Source organism: Delphinapterus leucas, chromosome 18 (genome assembly GCF_059928025.1).
Source record: "Delphinapterus leucas isolate spDelLeu-1000000601 "Yukka" chromosome 18, BTC_Dleu_Yukka2, whole genome shotgun sequence".
Lineage (NCBI taxonomy): Eukaryota > Metazoa > Chordata > Mammalia > Artiodactyla > Monodontidae > Delphinapterus > Delphinapterus leucas.
Window position 1 is genome coordinate 10,934,887 of NC_143146.1, and position 15,027 is coordinate 10,949,913.

The 15,027-nt window shown below is 35.3% G+C and overlaps 1 protein-coding gene across 3 annotated transcripts in view; it reads right to left on the bottom strand.

The window, feature by feature from the left end:
- Positions 1-15,027, bottom strand: part of PCCA (propionyl-CoA carboxylase subunit alpha) — a 352,118-nt gene that overhangs the window by 206,155 nt on the left and 130,936 nt on the right. For all 3 annotated transcript variants that reach the window (XM_022576840.3, XM_089899400.1, XM_089899401.1), the window contains exons 10-11: positions 11,938-12,040; positions 5,211-5,305 (exon numbers count right to left, since the gene is read on the bottom strand). In XM_022576840.3, the coding sequence (XP_022432548.1) occupies positions 5,211-5,305; positions 11,938-12,040 (198 nt within the window). The remainder of the gene's footprint in view (positions 1-5,210; positions 5,306-11,937; positions 12,041-15,027) is intronic.

The window sequence follows — 15,027 nt, forward strand, 5'->3', positions numbered from 1 at the left end:
TGTATGCTTATTGTGTTATTAAGCATAACATGTTTAAATAAATCAACTTAAGATTTTTATAAAACATCTGAACTTTCCACACTACACTGCAACTTCAATCAATCTATAAAATATACAGTTACTTTAGCACAAGTAGTTGTTTCCTATGAGTAAAATTTAACATATATATTCATAATTTCTCCAAGTAAGATTGGAAGTCGTGCCCTATAGAGAAAACGTGTGTTAGGTGAGCTTCCTTCAGGCAAGCATTATAGCGCTGCGGGCCAAGACGGTGAGTTCAAGGTTAATGAATCAATAGTATGTATTAAAATAAGGTGTCTTTCAACAGAAACACATACAAAACAAGGTTATGTATTAATCGGTTGATGAAAATGTTCTGACCAGAGGCTCACAGAAACTTAATTCTGTATTTCCCCTAGGAGCAATGCTTCAGTATTTATTAATTCAGTGTTCACAGTGACTTTATAAAATATAACTACCACAGGACTTCCCTGGTGGCGCAGTGGTTAAGAATCCACCTGCCAGTGCAGGGGACATGGGTTCAAGCCCTGGTCCGGGAAGATTCCACGTGCCGCAGAGCAACAAAGCCCATGTGCCGCAAAAACTGAGCCTGCGCTCTAGAGCCCGTGAGCCGCAACTACTGAGCCCACGTGCCACAACTACTGAAGTCCTCGTGCCTAGAGCCTGTGCTCCGCAACAAGAGAAGCCACCGCAATGAGAAGCCTGTGCACTGCAGCAAAGAGTGGCCCCTGCTCGCTGCCAACTAGAGAAAGCCTGCGCACAGCAACGAAGACCCAACACAGCCAAAAATTAATTAATTTTTTAAAAAAACATAACTACCACAAATAACAAGAATCCACTGTACATCTAATAAATCCTCAAAACTTTTGTTTCACAATAAAAAAGCACCTTCCAGCAGGCAAGTAAAAGGGTTTCAATGAACCCTGAAAAGAATATTATCAAATCATTTCTGCATTTTCACATATTTTGCTTCTACGCAAAAAAGGTTCTGAGAAATAAAACAGTGACTACTTTTCTATTTGTGGATTAAAATTATTCTCAAATGTGTAAGATTTAGATGACATTTTATGAACTTTTTATTATGGAAGAATATAATGAACTTGCACATACCTGTTTCCCATATGTAACAATTATTACTACATAGCTATTCTTATTTTGTCTATGCTGCATGTCCACTTTTCTACCAGCTCCCCCCCTTTTTTTTGGCTGTGCCACGCAGCTTATGGGATCTCAGTTCCCCGACGGGACTGAACCCAGGCCACGGCAGTGAAAGTCCGGAATCCTAACCACTAGGCCATCAGGGAACTCCATTTTTTTTCTTTTTTAAAGCAAATCCCAAATTAGGTATTACTTCTTCCATAAAAAAAACTTCCGTATCTGTTTCTATAAGTACTCTTTTATAACATAATCACACTTTTAAAATTAACAAGAACTCCTTAATAGCTTTAATATCCAGTTAGTATTCAAATTTACTGGATTATCTTGTAAATATCTTTTTACAGCTAATAACTTTGAATCAGGATCCAAATAAGATTTAGCCACTGCATTTGACTGGTTTTTAAATCTTTATGATGCTTTTAACTTGTAATGCCCTCTCCTTTTTTTTTTAAGCCAAGGATCTGGTCATTTTCCTGTCTCATTCCTCTACATGCAATGTTCACAAGGTCTTTTAACATTACATTTCTATTTCTTGTAAACTGCTGATTAGATCTAGAGCCTTGAATAGATTCAGGTTTGACTGGTTGAAGGGGAGGCAAGGATACTTCACAGGTGGGAAGTGTACTTCATACTGTCTCCCCGTTGATGACATTAGGATTCATCATTGGATTCAGATGTTATGAATCTTATCTACCTATTATAAATAACAGCTCTGCATTAACCTAACAGATACAGGCATAGGTGACATTTCAACAATAATGGCTGACAAAATTAATGCAACCAAAAAGAAAAAAAAGGAAATGCAACTAAAGATTAACATCGTAACATTTGGATAATATCAAGCACAGGTGAGCAGAACTATTTTTGTCCTGTCTGGTCTTATTCTTTCCCTTGTCATAAACTCTGCTAGTGATACTCAGAGCTGCAAGCAAGCTCACCACTGCACTCAAAGCACAGAGGGAGATTCTTACTCCAGGAATTGAAAACTGCATATTCCATTTATTTTAATATTTCACAATACACAAATACATATCAAGTCACTATTAACAATCGGTTCTAGTTTTTTTTCCTACTGCTTTAAGTTTTCCTTGGATTTTTCTCTCAATTAATAGATGAGATGTTCATATGAAAAACTTACATTTCTAGAGAAAGAAAGGAAACAAATAAAAATCAAGGTTCCCAGTCTGTGAAAGATTTCTATCCCAGGTAAGACTTGAGTGGATTTCCAATAAAAAGAGAAAGTTAATTATATTGGAAGTGTTAAGACAAGAAGATAAGAAAACATAAGACTGCAAAAGTGGTGTGTCAGAGACTATTACTGTTCTACCATCATCCCCTGTCCCCTTTTTCCATTCAACTAGCTGGGCACATGGTGACTTCGGGAAAACAGACATATCCCAGACTCCCTAGGAAAGTACCTAACTTCGGATCACTGCCAAGTCAACAACGCTGGCAGGTTCTAGGACTCTTCCTAAAGACATAGAACATTCCTTTTGGTTCTCTTCTTCCATTCGTCTTACATGGGCCAAGAGATAAAGGGCTACACCCCATGTAGGCCACAAAGGGCTGTTCTTCACAGCATGGTGAAGATGGGAAGGACTCTGAAAGGTGCATGTTTTGGGGGAGGAAATCAGGGTATGAAGATGGACAAATGAAGGTTGAGATGCCCATTAGATATCAAAATGTAGGTGTTGAGTAGACTGTTGGATATTTAAATCTATAATTTGGGGGGGGATATAGGATTTGATTTTTAACAATACTCTGTGATTTTAAAAATCCACTCATATTCAGACCTAATCTTTTCAGAAATCACACGCGCACATTTTTTCAAGGCACACTGGCTATGCTGATTAAGCTACAATTGGTTACATTCCTTAATGTCTAGTTACTAAATATACCAATGAACACTCAACTGGGGATTTTTAAGAACTAAGAGGAAACCAGAATATATATAAATACCAAACTAGCGTCAAAGGAGAAATGAAGCTCCATGAAATTGCTACACCAAACACATGATAGGTGGCTTGGAGAAGTGCCCAAAGTAGTTCTGATGAATCAAGGAATCTCTAAGAACCATGTCCCAAAAGCCTTTTCATGGTAGGATAAACTCGGGAAATTCAGGATCAACTTTATGAAACTTTTGGCAACTGGAGAGCCTAGAAGGTAGGTATCCCAGAAATTCCACATGCTCAGACACACCAACAGGGTCTAGGCTACCTAGAAGACTATGGGAGTCAGAGTGGGTTATCACCCCACTTTTTCCTCTAATGAAACCCCAACTTCTTGTTCAAGTATTCTCTCACTTTCATGCATTGAAGTACTGAGAAAGATCAAGTGGCAAATTCTTAATTATAAAAATATACATTAAGACCACTTCAAACTAAAAAGCTTCTACACAGCCAAGGAAACTATCAACAAAATGAAAAGGTAACCTACTGAATAGAAGAAAATATTTGCAAATCATATGTCTGATAAGGGGTTAGTACTCAATATACATAAAGAATTCATACAACCCAATAACAGGAAAAAAATCTGATTTTAAAATGGGCAAAAGATCTAAATAGACACTTTTCCAAAGAAAACACACAGATCACCAACGCACACATGTAAATGTGCTCAACAGCACTGATCATCAGGGAAATGTACATCAAAACCACAATGAGATATCACCTCACACCTGCTAGGATGGCTATTATCAGAAAGACAAGAAATAACAAGTGTTGGCAAGGATGTGAAGAAAAGGGAACCCTTGTGCACTGTTGGTAGGAATGTAAATTGGCGCAGCCATTATGGAAGAGAGTATGGAAGTTACTTTAAAAGTTAAAAACAGAACTACCATATGATCCAGCAATTCCACTTCTGGGTATATATCCAAAGAAAACAAAAACACAAACTTGTAAAGAAACATGCACCCCCATGTCCACTGCAGCATTATTTATAATAGCCAAGACATGGAAACAACCTAAGTGTCCACTGATGCATGGATGAAGAAATGTGGTATATATATATGTATGTATATTATATATATGTATATATATATACACACACCACATACACATATGCAGTGGAATATTATTCAACCATAAAAAAGAATGAAATCTTGGCAATTCCCTGGCAGTCCAGTGGTTAGGACTCCGTGCTTTCACTGCCAAGGGTGCAGGTTCAATCCCTGGTCAGGGAACTAAGATCCTACAAGCTGCATAGCCAAAAACAAAAACCCCAAAACCAAAAACGAATGAAATCTCGCCATTTGTGACAACATGGATGGACTTTGAGGGCATTATGCTAACTGAAATAAGTCAGACAGAGAAAGACAAACACTGTATGATCTCAGTTATACGTGGAATCTTTAAAAAAAAAAAAAACAAGCTCATAGATGCAGAAATCAGATTGACGGTTGAGGGGCAGGGGGACATAAACAGTACAAACTTACAGCTATAAATAAGTCGTTGAGATGCAATGTACAGCATGGTGACTATAGATAATACTGTATTGCTTATTTGACAGTTGCTAAGAGAGTAGCTCTTAAAAGTTCTCATTACAAAAAAAAAATTCTGTTAACTATATATGGTGACGGATGTTAACTAGACTTCCTATGGTGATTTCACAATATATACAAATATTGAATCGTTATATTGTAAACCTTAAACTAATATAATATAGTTGACCCCTGAACAACACAGGTTTGAACTGCAAGGATCCATTTACACTTTTCAATACTAAATATTACAGTACTACAAGATCCAAGGTCAGTTGACTGCAGATACAGAGGAACCACATATACAGAGGGCTTACTTTAAACGTTATATGTGGATTTCCAATTGCATGGAGGGTCAGCATCCTTAACAACTGTGCTGTTCAAGAGAGAATTATGTGTCAATTATACCTCAATGAGGAGAATTTTTAATATATACACACTAATGCATTCTACTATTACTATTAAAGCAATTTTAGCTAATAAAATGGGAAAGAAATATGTGAAATATATAAAAATCAGACTACTATAAAGTTTCCCTGGGAGAAGCTCTTACCTTGGTGCTTCCTCTACCACCTTCTGATTTCTTCGCTGAATTGAGCACTCTCTTTCATTGAGCCACAAAGCATTCCCATGTTTATCACCTAAAACCTGAAAGAGCAATAATACCACTTGAAAAATTACAGAGCCATCTCCATAGCATATGTGCCCAATTAACATTTTCTCCACGCAACACCCCTTGGATTTTAATACTCCAACCTCATAAAACATATATACCTCTCAAATACAGTCTTCTTTTGGTTGACATTAGTGGAGGAAAATTTTATATTTACCACTCCAAAACTCAACTGAACACTTCTATTAAAGACTTGAGGAAAAAATTCTCATCTTACATTTCCAATACACTGGGTAAAACATGAGAATCAATTGTACCAATTTTGTGAGGGACAATGAGTATCAATAAAGGGAATATATTCTAGATTTCAAGGGCACAAAGGAGAGCCGCAAGGATTATTACAAACATCTGTTTGTTGTTAATATTATCACGTCTGTTGATCAGGAAATGCTATTTCATTTACAACCAGTATGTGGTCTGTTACTTATATATGGATATTTTTACTGTGCTTTATTTTTGTTATAAGAAACGGGTAAAAGGTCTGGGGTTAATATATAACATTATGCTTTTTCCCATTTGTAATAATGGGAAATAAGCTGGAGTTTTTAATTTTAATAAAAATTTTAATAAAAATATATCCCAAATACTGAATGGGACATACTTTAAAAAAAAAATCACTGTTTATCTGAAATTCAAATTTAACATATATCTTATTAGCTAAATCTGGAAACAGTAAAACATGCTCTTTATTAATGTTTTTGCATAGAATATTTGATCAGAAATAGATTAATCTATTTTCATGATTAAGGAGTAGATGCATACTACTGAATGCATATATTTAAGTTCACGGGGGTAAAAGCTCTTCTAGAAGCCAAAATCAAGGCACTAGCTTAAGCTCCAAACAGCTATGCCACCTCTCTGGGCAAGTCACTGTTTTCCCATGCATTATAAACAGTAGATAATGTCACCTTAATATTTTATATGGCTGCTGAAAACATCAAATCAAAAGAGATCATGGTTTAACAAGTATAATAAAACTATAAAATGAACAGTTAATAAATGACTACAAGGTTAATTTTTAGGAAATAAAACCTACCTAAACCTCAAGAATGCTTCCAAAGGAAAACATTAATGAAATGCCAGTAAGCTGGAATTTTATTTCTAAGACTCAAAGGTGACTGCATGAAGTACATCTAGAACTATTTTTAAACGTTAAATTTATTCTACCTTCTTTTTTATTCTAATTGACGTGGAAGTGAAAGTAGACTTTGTCTCCAAGAAATAAAGCCACAATAACCAAGAATTCTTAGAAACATTTTCAACTGTAAAATATCAGATTCAAATATACACAGAATCAAGTTTGTTTTTCCCTGAAGTCTGTGTAACTGTGCCACGCAGCTTGTGGGATCTTAGTTCCCAGGCCAGGGCAGTGAAAGTGCCAAGTCCTAACCACTGGACAACCAGGGAATTCCATTAATCAAATGAAGAGACAAAGTAACCAGAAAACATCATAAATAAAAAGTGCTTGTAAGGGAAGTTAATACTTAAACACATCATGAGTTTTTTAAACTTTTAATATAGCCCTTTACAGATATGCACGTACTGAATATGGAAAGATCTCCCAGATATACTGCTTACTGAAAAAGCTTTATCATAATAGACTGCTCCACATAATGGCAAGCCCTTTAACATCCATGGATCCAGCCCATAAAATGCCATCAGTGCCCTGGTTTAAACCACACAGAGCTGTGCCATTCCTATTGCCAGTACACAGTTTCAGCACAAGAAAGAAGAGAGTATGTGATAGCTCGTGTGAAAAACAATAGTTGATATACATGTATATACTTCACAGACTATGGCAGGATATTCAAAAAACAGTAACAGTGCCTGCTTCTAGGGATAGAAACCAGGGGACTTGGAGACAAGGGTGAAAGAAGGCTTACTTTTCATTGAATACCCTTTATCATGTGCACAAATTATCTAACATTAATTAATTAAAACTGAAGAAAATAAGTAAAAAACCTTCCAAGTGTAGATCAGATATGGGAAACATCTGTGTTGCCTATTTAAGTTACTGGGAGATATTTTCACCTAAGTTTAAAAATATCGGACAGGATATACGCCATGGTTAATTAAAATAAACTAAAAGCTTATGTAGAAATATAATTATTTAAAACAATTGAACAAACATTTACTGAGTATTAGTAATGTGAAGGACACTGCCTGGTTGCTCGGGAAAACAAATGAATAAGATCCAGCCTCTGTCCTCAAGGACTTCTTCGTCTATGAGGAAAGTCTGATAGCTAAAGATAAAATGGTGTAAGTGGTCTTGGAATAGCACAAGTAAGTGCTAGATGGGGAATATAGAAAAGGGGGGAAAATTAATTTTACCTCTAGGATCTTACAGGAAGGGTAGCCCAAATATCTCCCCTAAATTACAGACTTAAATATCCAACAGTCTACTCAACACCTACATTTTGATATCTAATGGGCATCTCAACCTTCATTGGTCCATCTTCATACCCTGATTTCCTCCCCCCCAAAACATTTACCTCTCACAGTCTTTCCCTTCTCAGTAAGACAGTCCCATTCTTATAATTCATCAGGCCAAAAGCCTAAAACTATCTTTGATGCCTTATTTTTTTCTTATACATCACATCTGATCTTTAGAAAATCTGGTCTACCTTCACAAAATATCCAGAATTCAATCACATCTCACCACCTCCACCACACGCTGGCCCAAGGTGCTACCCTCTCCCACAAGAATTATTACAAAACCCTCCAAAGGGATCTCTCAGCTTAAATTTCTGGGTTTCGATTGCTAAGAACCATTGAATACTGTGTGCCTCCCTTTTTCTACCTTGTTGAATAGGGGATATTCATTGCAGTGTCATATCCTTTACTCATCATTGTATTTTTGATAACTGAGTGTCACATTGTCTTTAAATACAGAGATCTTCACATCACAAAAACTGCTCTTGAGAAACCATACACAAGAAGTCTCGTCTATGCCTGAACCAAGTCTGAATATGAGATTCTGGTCTTGGAAGGAAGGTAGGTATATTCTGCCTATGGAAGGACATGAGCATTGGGGGCCGCAGAAAGGGTTGTGATAACTAGTATCCAAAAATAGCCCTGAATATAACAAACCCTGGTATGCGCACCCTTGCATAAGCACTTATGGCAATGATTCTAGGCTGGCCAAGTGACTTGCAAAATGCCACAAAAGTGCTCCTGTGCCACCTAAACTTTAAAAGACAGAATGGCTACTTCACATAGCTCTGATACTCAATATAAGAAGTCTGGATATCCTGATAGAAATTCCACATGGAGAAGTCATGTGGAAATGCCCCAAGAATGAATAAAGAGAGAAAGAGAGAGGCCCAGCTGTCCCATGTCTTGGCTGACCTCACCTTCAAGTCAATCCTCCAAGGCACTAACGTTGGATGTTCCAAACCAGTCAAGCCCCAACATGACTACTGCCCCAGTGGACAGACACCTAGTGAGGCAAAAGATGTGCCCAGCCGAACCAAATCAACCCACAGAATTATAAGAAATAGTTAAATGTTGTGCAGTTTTTTTCATTGTGGCAAAATATAGGTAAAATTTACCATTGTAAACTTTTTTTTTTTTTTTTTTGCGGTACGCGGGCCTCTCACTGCTGTGGCCTCTCCTGTTGCGGAGCACAGGCTCCGGACGCGCAGGCTCAGCGGCGATGGCTCACGGGCCCAGCCGCTCCGCGGCATGTGGGATCTTCCCGGACTGGGGCATGAACCTGCGGCCCCTGCATCGGCAGGCAGACTCTCAACCACTGCGCCACCAGGGAAGCCCCACTGTAACCATTTTTAAGTGTACAACTCAGTGGCATTAAATAAGTACATTCACACTGTTGTACAACCTTAAATGTTTCAAATCACTGTATTTTGGGATGGTTAATCACTCAGCAATAGATAACCAAAACACAAAAAATAGACAAGTGGATTTAAAAAGGACACTGGATACAAGATTAATACATAAAATTCAATTGTTGCTACATATAAGCAACAATCAATAGGTAAATGAAATTTAGAAAATAACATTTATAATAGTGTCAAAACTTATCAGACATCCAGGAATAAATCTAATGAAAGATAGATAAAACCTCTACACTCCAAACTGCAAAAAAATGCTGAGAGAAATTAAAGATATAAATACATGAAGAGATATTCTAGTTCATGGCTTATAAAACTCAATATTGTTAAGATGTTAATTCTCCCCAGAATAATCTCTAGATTCAATATAATCCAAATCCCATCTGATGTGGGAAGAGGGTGGGAATGTAGGTAGAAGGTAGAGACAGATTGACAAGACAAAGTCTAAAGGTTATAGGGAAACTCAAAGAATATAAAAAAAGCCAACATTATCTGAAGAAAAACAATAAATTTAGAGCACTTACAGTACCAGATTTTTACACTTACTACAAAAGCAAAATAATTAAGACAGTGACCAAATGTCACTTAATTTACAGCAAATGTACACCACAATAAATGATGCTGGAAAAATTGGGTATGAGAATGTAAGAAAATTTACTTTGACTCCATCTCACATCAAGCAAACAAAAAAATTCAAAGAGAGTAACAGGCCTAAATACCAAACCTAAAACAATAAAGCTCCTAACTTGGGTACACAAATTGGACTTAAACTGGACTTCAACAAAATTGAGAACTTCTATTCCTTGAAAGACATTATTAATAAAGTGAATAGGTAATTCACAGATGGGGGGAATATATGGGGTGTGTGTGTGTGTGTGTGTGTATGGTGAAGGACTCATAATCAAAACAGATATAGAACCCTGAACACTCAGTAATTCCAAAAAATCTAATTTGAAAAAGGGGGGCAAGGGTGAGACTTGAGCAGTCGCTTCACAAGATAAGATATCCAGTTTTGGTCAATCAACGTATAAAAACATGCTCAGCATCAATATTCATCAGGGAAATGCAAATTACAAGAGATACTATTACATGTCCAACAACATGGCTAAACATTAAAAAACTGAGAACACCAAATGTTGGAAAAGATGGCTGAACTGGAAACATTCATATATCATGGGCAGGAGTATATTTTATTGATAGAACAACCACAGTATCTATCAGAACTAAACATAACCTGACCATGTAATTCAACAATCCCTCTCCTCAGTATATGCGAAAGTATGTACGTTCAGAAAAAGACATAGCAGTTTATTCATAACATCAAAAAATGGAAAGAACCTAAAGGTTCACCATCAGAAAAATGGATACATTGCAGGTTATTCAAATAATGGAACACCACAGAGCAATTTTTGAGTGAATGATAATGCACAGCCTCATGAACCTCAGATACGATGTTGTGTGAAAGAAGCCAGCACAAGCAAGTATGTACCATATGATTCCATTTATATGCAGTTTAAGAACAAACAAAAACAATCTATGGTATTAGATGTCAGAACAGCAGTTAATTTTGGTGGCTAAGGAGAAGGACTGACTGGAAGTGGTATGAAAGAATCTTTTGATATAACAGAAATGATCCATATACAGATCTGGATGGTTGCTACACAGTTATATATGTATATAAATAAATTTTTACTAAATTGTACACTTAGGTGGACTTCACTGTATATGTGATATTTCAATTTAGAATATCTAAAAACAAAAACTAACAAACAAAACAAAATCTGCTAGCCTCAGAAAGAAATACATTACGTTCAATGTTTTAAAAATATAAATGGATTATATGTTTGCAATTTGTTTTTTCCACTCTGGAAGATTTGAGGATCTACATGAAGATTTCCTAACTAGAAATAATATCTATGTAAAGTGATGATTAAACTTAGAAAACACAATGACAAAATCTAAGACTTTGTTTTATTATGCCCCATCAGAAAGTTACAAGGGCAGCAAATAACCTTTTATTTAATTTTCTGGAACTCTATCCACACAAAATTAAGAAAAAAATAATAATACTTTCATTTCAATATGATTTCTAATCTGATATTTATATTTTATCAATTTCAATTGTTACATATCAATTCATAGCCACAATGTGTAAAATTAGCACAAGGCATTTCTGACAGAAAAACAAAAATTTCGGCAGACTTTCCTTCTTCGTCTGTGTTTTATTTCAGAAAAAAAACATTTTATTTTGCTGAAAGCCACACCTCCACAACCACTTTAAAAGATGGATTACAATCTTAATCTGAGTAGAAGAAATGATTTATTCATCTCTATCCAATAGCAGAACACCTGCCACAATAAGCCACACAGACATCTGTGAACTGAAATGATATAAGCGTCCAGGTCAGGCACTTTTCTTTTAAAGATGCCCCAAAGTGGCCCAGTATCAGAAGGGGACTGAGTGCGCCTCTAGGTAGAATATATTCTGCCTGCACGGACATCTTGTGACTATCGCTTTCTGGAGCTGGGCTTCTGTATCATTCCCCATCCAATCAACATTCTGGCACTTTGAAAAAAGGATACCAGACTCCAAAGGGAGGCGATCAACTTATGTACATTCTCTATTTCATACTTATTCGAACATACCGGAACTTTCACAATCATTCTAAATGTAAGAAAGGATGTGTTTCTAATAGGAGTAAGTAATATTATTTTAAAGTTATAATAATTCAAAAGATATCTTAAAATGTACCAACCTGGACTTCTATATGACGAGGGTTATCAATAAATTTTTCTATTAGTAGCCTATCATCACCAAAACTAGAAGCAGCTTCTTGAGATGAAAATCTAAAACCATCCCTGTAAAGAAAAACAAAACAGTCAAATGAACACAAAACAAATACAGCCCTCAATATAAAAGAAAACTAATTAAAGGTTTATTTGTGCTTACTTCTGAACAAAGCAGAGAAAATTTCACTTATAATATACAAATAACTCAATTAATTTTGGTTGAACAACTCTTCTACTCACTAGCTCTGTGACTCTGGGTGAATGCTTTAATTTCCCTGATCCTAGATTTTTATAGAAACAAGAATACCAATACTTATTTCACCAACTGTTAAAAATGAGGTATTTTTAATAAACCATACAAATCATATAAAATTTCATTTCTCTGACCTTACTATACCTTAATTCCACTAATAAAAATATATAAAAATGCATATACATTTGACTCAAAAGTCAGAAGATGCACACAAAAATGTAAAGGACCTAGACGACTGCACAACTGGGGCAGCAAATATACTCAGTAAGAATACAAAAGGAGGGTCCTCAAGAAGACTCCCTGATATTTTAAATACACAACTTTAAAAGCAATGACCTCCCACACATCCATACAGATCATTACAATTTTATCTTCTTTAAAATTGTTCAAAAATAATAATTAAAAGAGAAAAGGTTCGATTTTTTAAAATAAAAATATGAATTTAATTATTGCTTTGTATATTTTATTTCCAAACTATAACTTAAACATTATCATTATTAAAATATGCTTACTAAAGTCATACACGTTGAAATTTCACTCAGTCTATTAAAAACTCAAACTTGCTTACCTAACACTAACTAGAGTATGTTATATTCCATTCACTGATATACTCGAGTATAAAATTTAATTCCTTTTATATGTAATTAATAGTTTCTTAATCTTCAAATCAAATACCTGTATTTAATGTTCAACATTAAAATTCTTTTAATCCTTTCATTTGCAAACGCTCCATCTGGCAATATTAGAAATAACTATCTCATTTGTTTGTGTGCTTGGAAAATACAACATTGCAAGTAAACACAGACTAGAAGGATAAATTTGAAAACATATTGCAAAAATTTCTATTTCTCAGCATTCTCAGAAAAAAGGTATCACGTGTTCTTAGTCCTCCATTACTCCCTTGATTTTAGGGAATGGAGTTTAGATCTCAGGAGACTACAAACCTCGAAGAAATGAAAGCACAATGAATCATTGTTTTCAATACCATATAACTAACTTTTTATTAGGTGGGATACAATGACTCACAAGGAAAAAACATAGTACTTTACAGTTTGTCTCTGCTCTAATGATTTTAAAGTTTTCATTTTGCATTTAAATCAAAAATACCAAAAATTTTAAAAATCAAAGTCACCCAAATAAATTATCAGATTTGAAAGCATTACCAACATGTTTTAGAGCTCATGGAAAACTGCATTTAGATCATTTGTAGCACTCAGTAATACATTCATTCAATAAATACTTACTACTCATGAAACTATGTGCCTGGTGCATATATATATGTGATGGAAATACAAAATTAAAACAGAAACTGCCCTCACAACACCTAAAGTCTAGTGAGGTTACTCCAAAATGTAGACATGATCAATTTTCCATGTATGCCATAACATTTCATTTAAATTGGCATAAGGCAGCAATCCCACTACTGGCATATACCCTGAGAAAACCGTAATTCAAAAAGAGTCATGTACCACAATGTTCACTGTAGCTCTATTTACAACAGCCAGGACATGGAAGCAACCTAAGTGTCCACTGACAGATGAATGGATAAAGAAGACGTGGCACATATATATACAATGGAATATTACTCAGCCATAAAAAGAAACAAAAAAAAATACCGTATGCTAACACATATACATGGAATCTAAAAAAAAAAAAAAAATGGTTCTGAAGAACCTAGGGGTAGGACAGGAATAAAGATGCAGACGTAGAGAATGGACCTGAGGACACGGGGAGGGGGAAGGGTAAACTGGGATGAAATGAGAGAGTGGCATGGACATATATACACTACCAAATGTAAAATCGATAGCTAGTGGGAAGCAGCCGCATGGCACAGGAAGATCAGCTCGGTGCTTTGTGTCCACCTAGAGGGGTGGGATGGGGGGGTGGGATAGGGAGGGTGGGACACCCAAGAGGGAGGAGATATGGGGATATATGTATATGTATAGCTGATTCACTTTGTTATACAGCAGAAACTAACAAACCATTGTAAAGCAATTATACTCCAAAAAAGATGTTAAATAAATAAATAGGGATAAGGAAAAGAAAGCCAGAGATTATTATGAAAATATCTGAGTCTACTTTCAACAACCTCCATGACTCTTACCCTAATTTATTATACAACAAACACTGTACTTTTTAAAATCTTTCAGATGTTCTAAAGATTCTAAGATAAGTATAGATGTTACTTCCCTGAAGATGTTACAAGAGGGACACACTCCTTAAGATAAAAGAATAAAGCAAAATTATAAAGCAGAAACTAACACGCCATTGTAAAGCAATTATACTCCAATAACGACGTTAAAAAAAAAAAAAGAATAAAGCAATTAATGGCTACTAAGTTTTCCATCTGAAGAATGTTAAAATTTTTGTGGATTATGCACAAAAATGTCTTCCTTGAGGGAGGAAGGAGTAAATGCAGTGCAGCACGATATTAACAGTTGGTGACACCAGAAGACAAATATATGGGTGTTTTCTGGACTGTTCTCTCAATTTTTCCAAAGTTTTGATTTTTCCAAATTAACAGAGGATACAGAGCAAATTTTTAAAATGAGGGTCTTGTATCATTATATCAAATAATGTTATACCTTTGTTAACTTCAACAAAGTTTTAGAGATGGCTTATTTATCAAGTTGAAAAGAGTAATTTTAGGTAGAAAATTGTTTATGTATGTATTTTTACTAATTATATGAAAATATTTTGAAACAATGTGACATTTACTGACCAAGAAAGGGTTAACTTATTTACCAAAGATGCCCAATATATGGATACAGCAATTTCCAAAATCACTGAATTCTAAATTAAA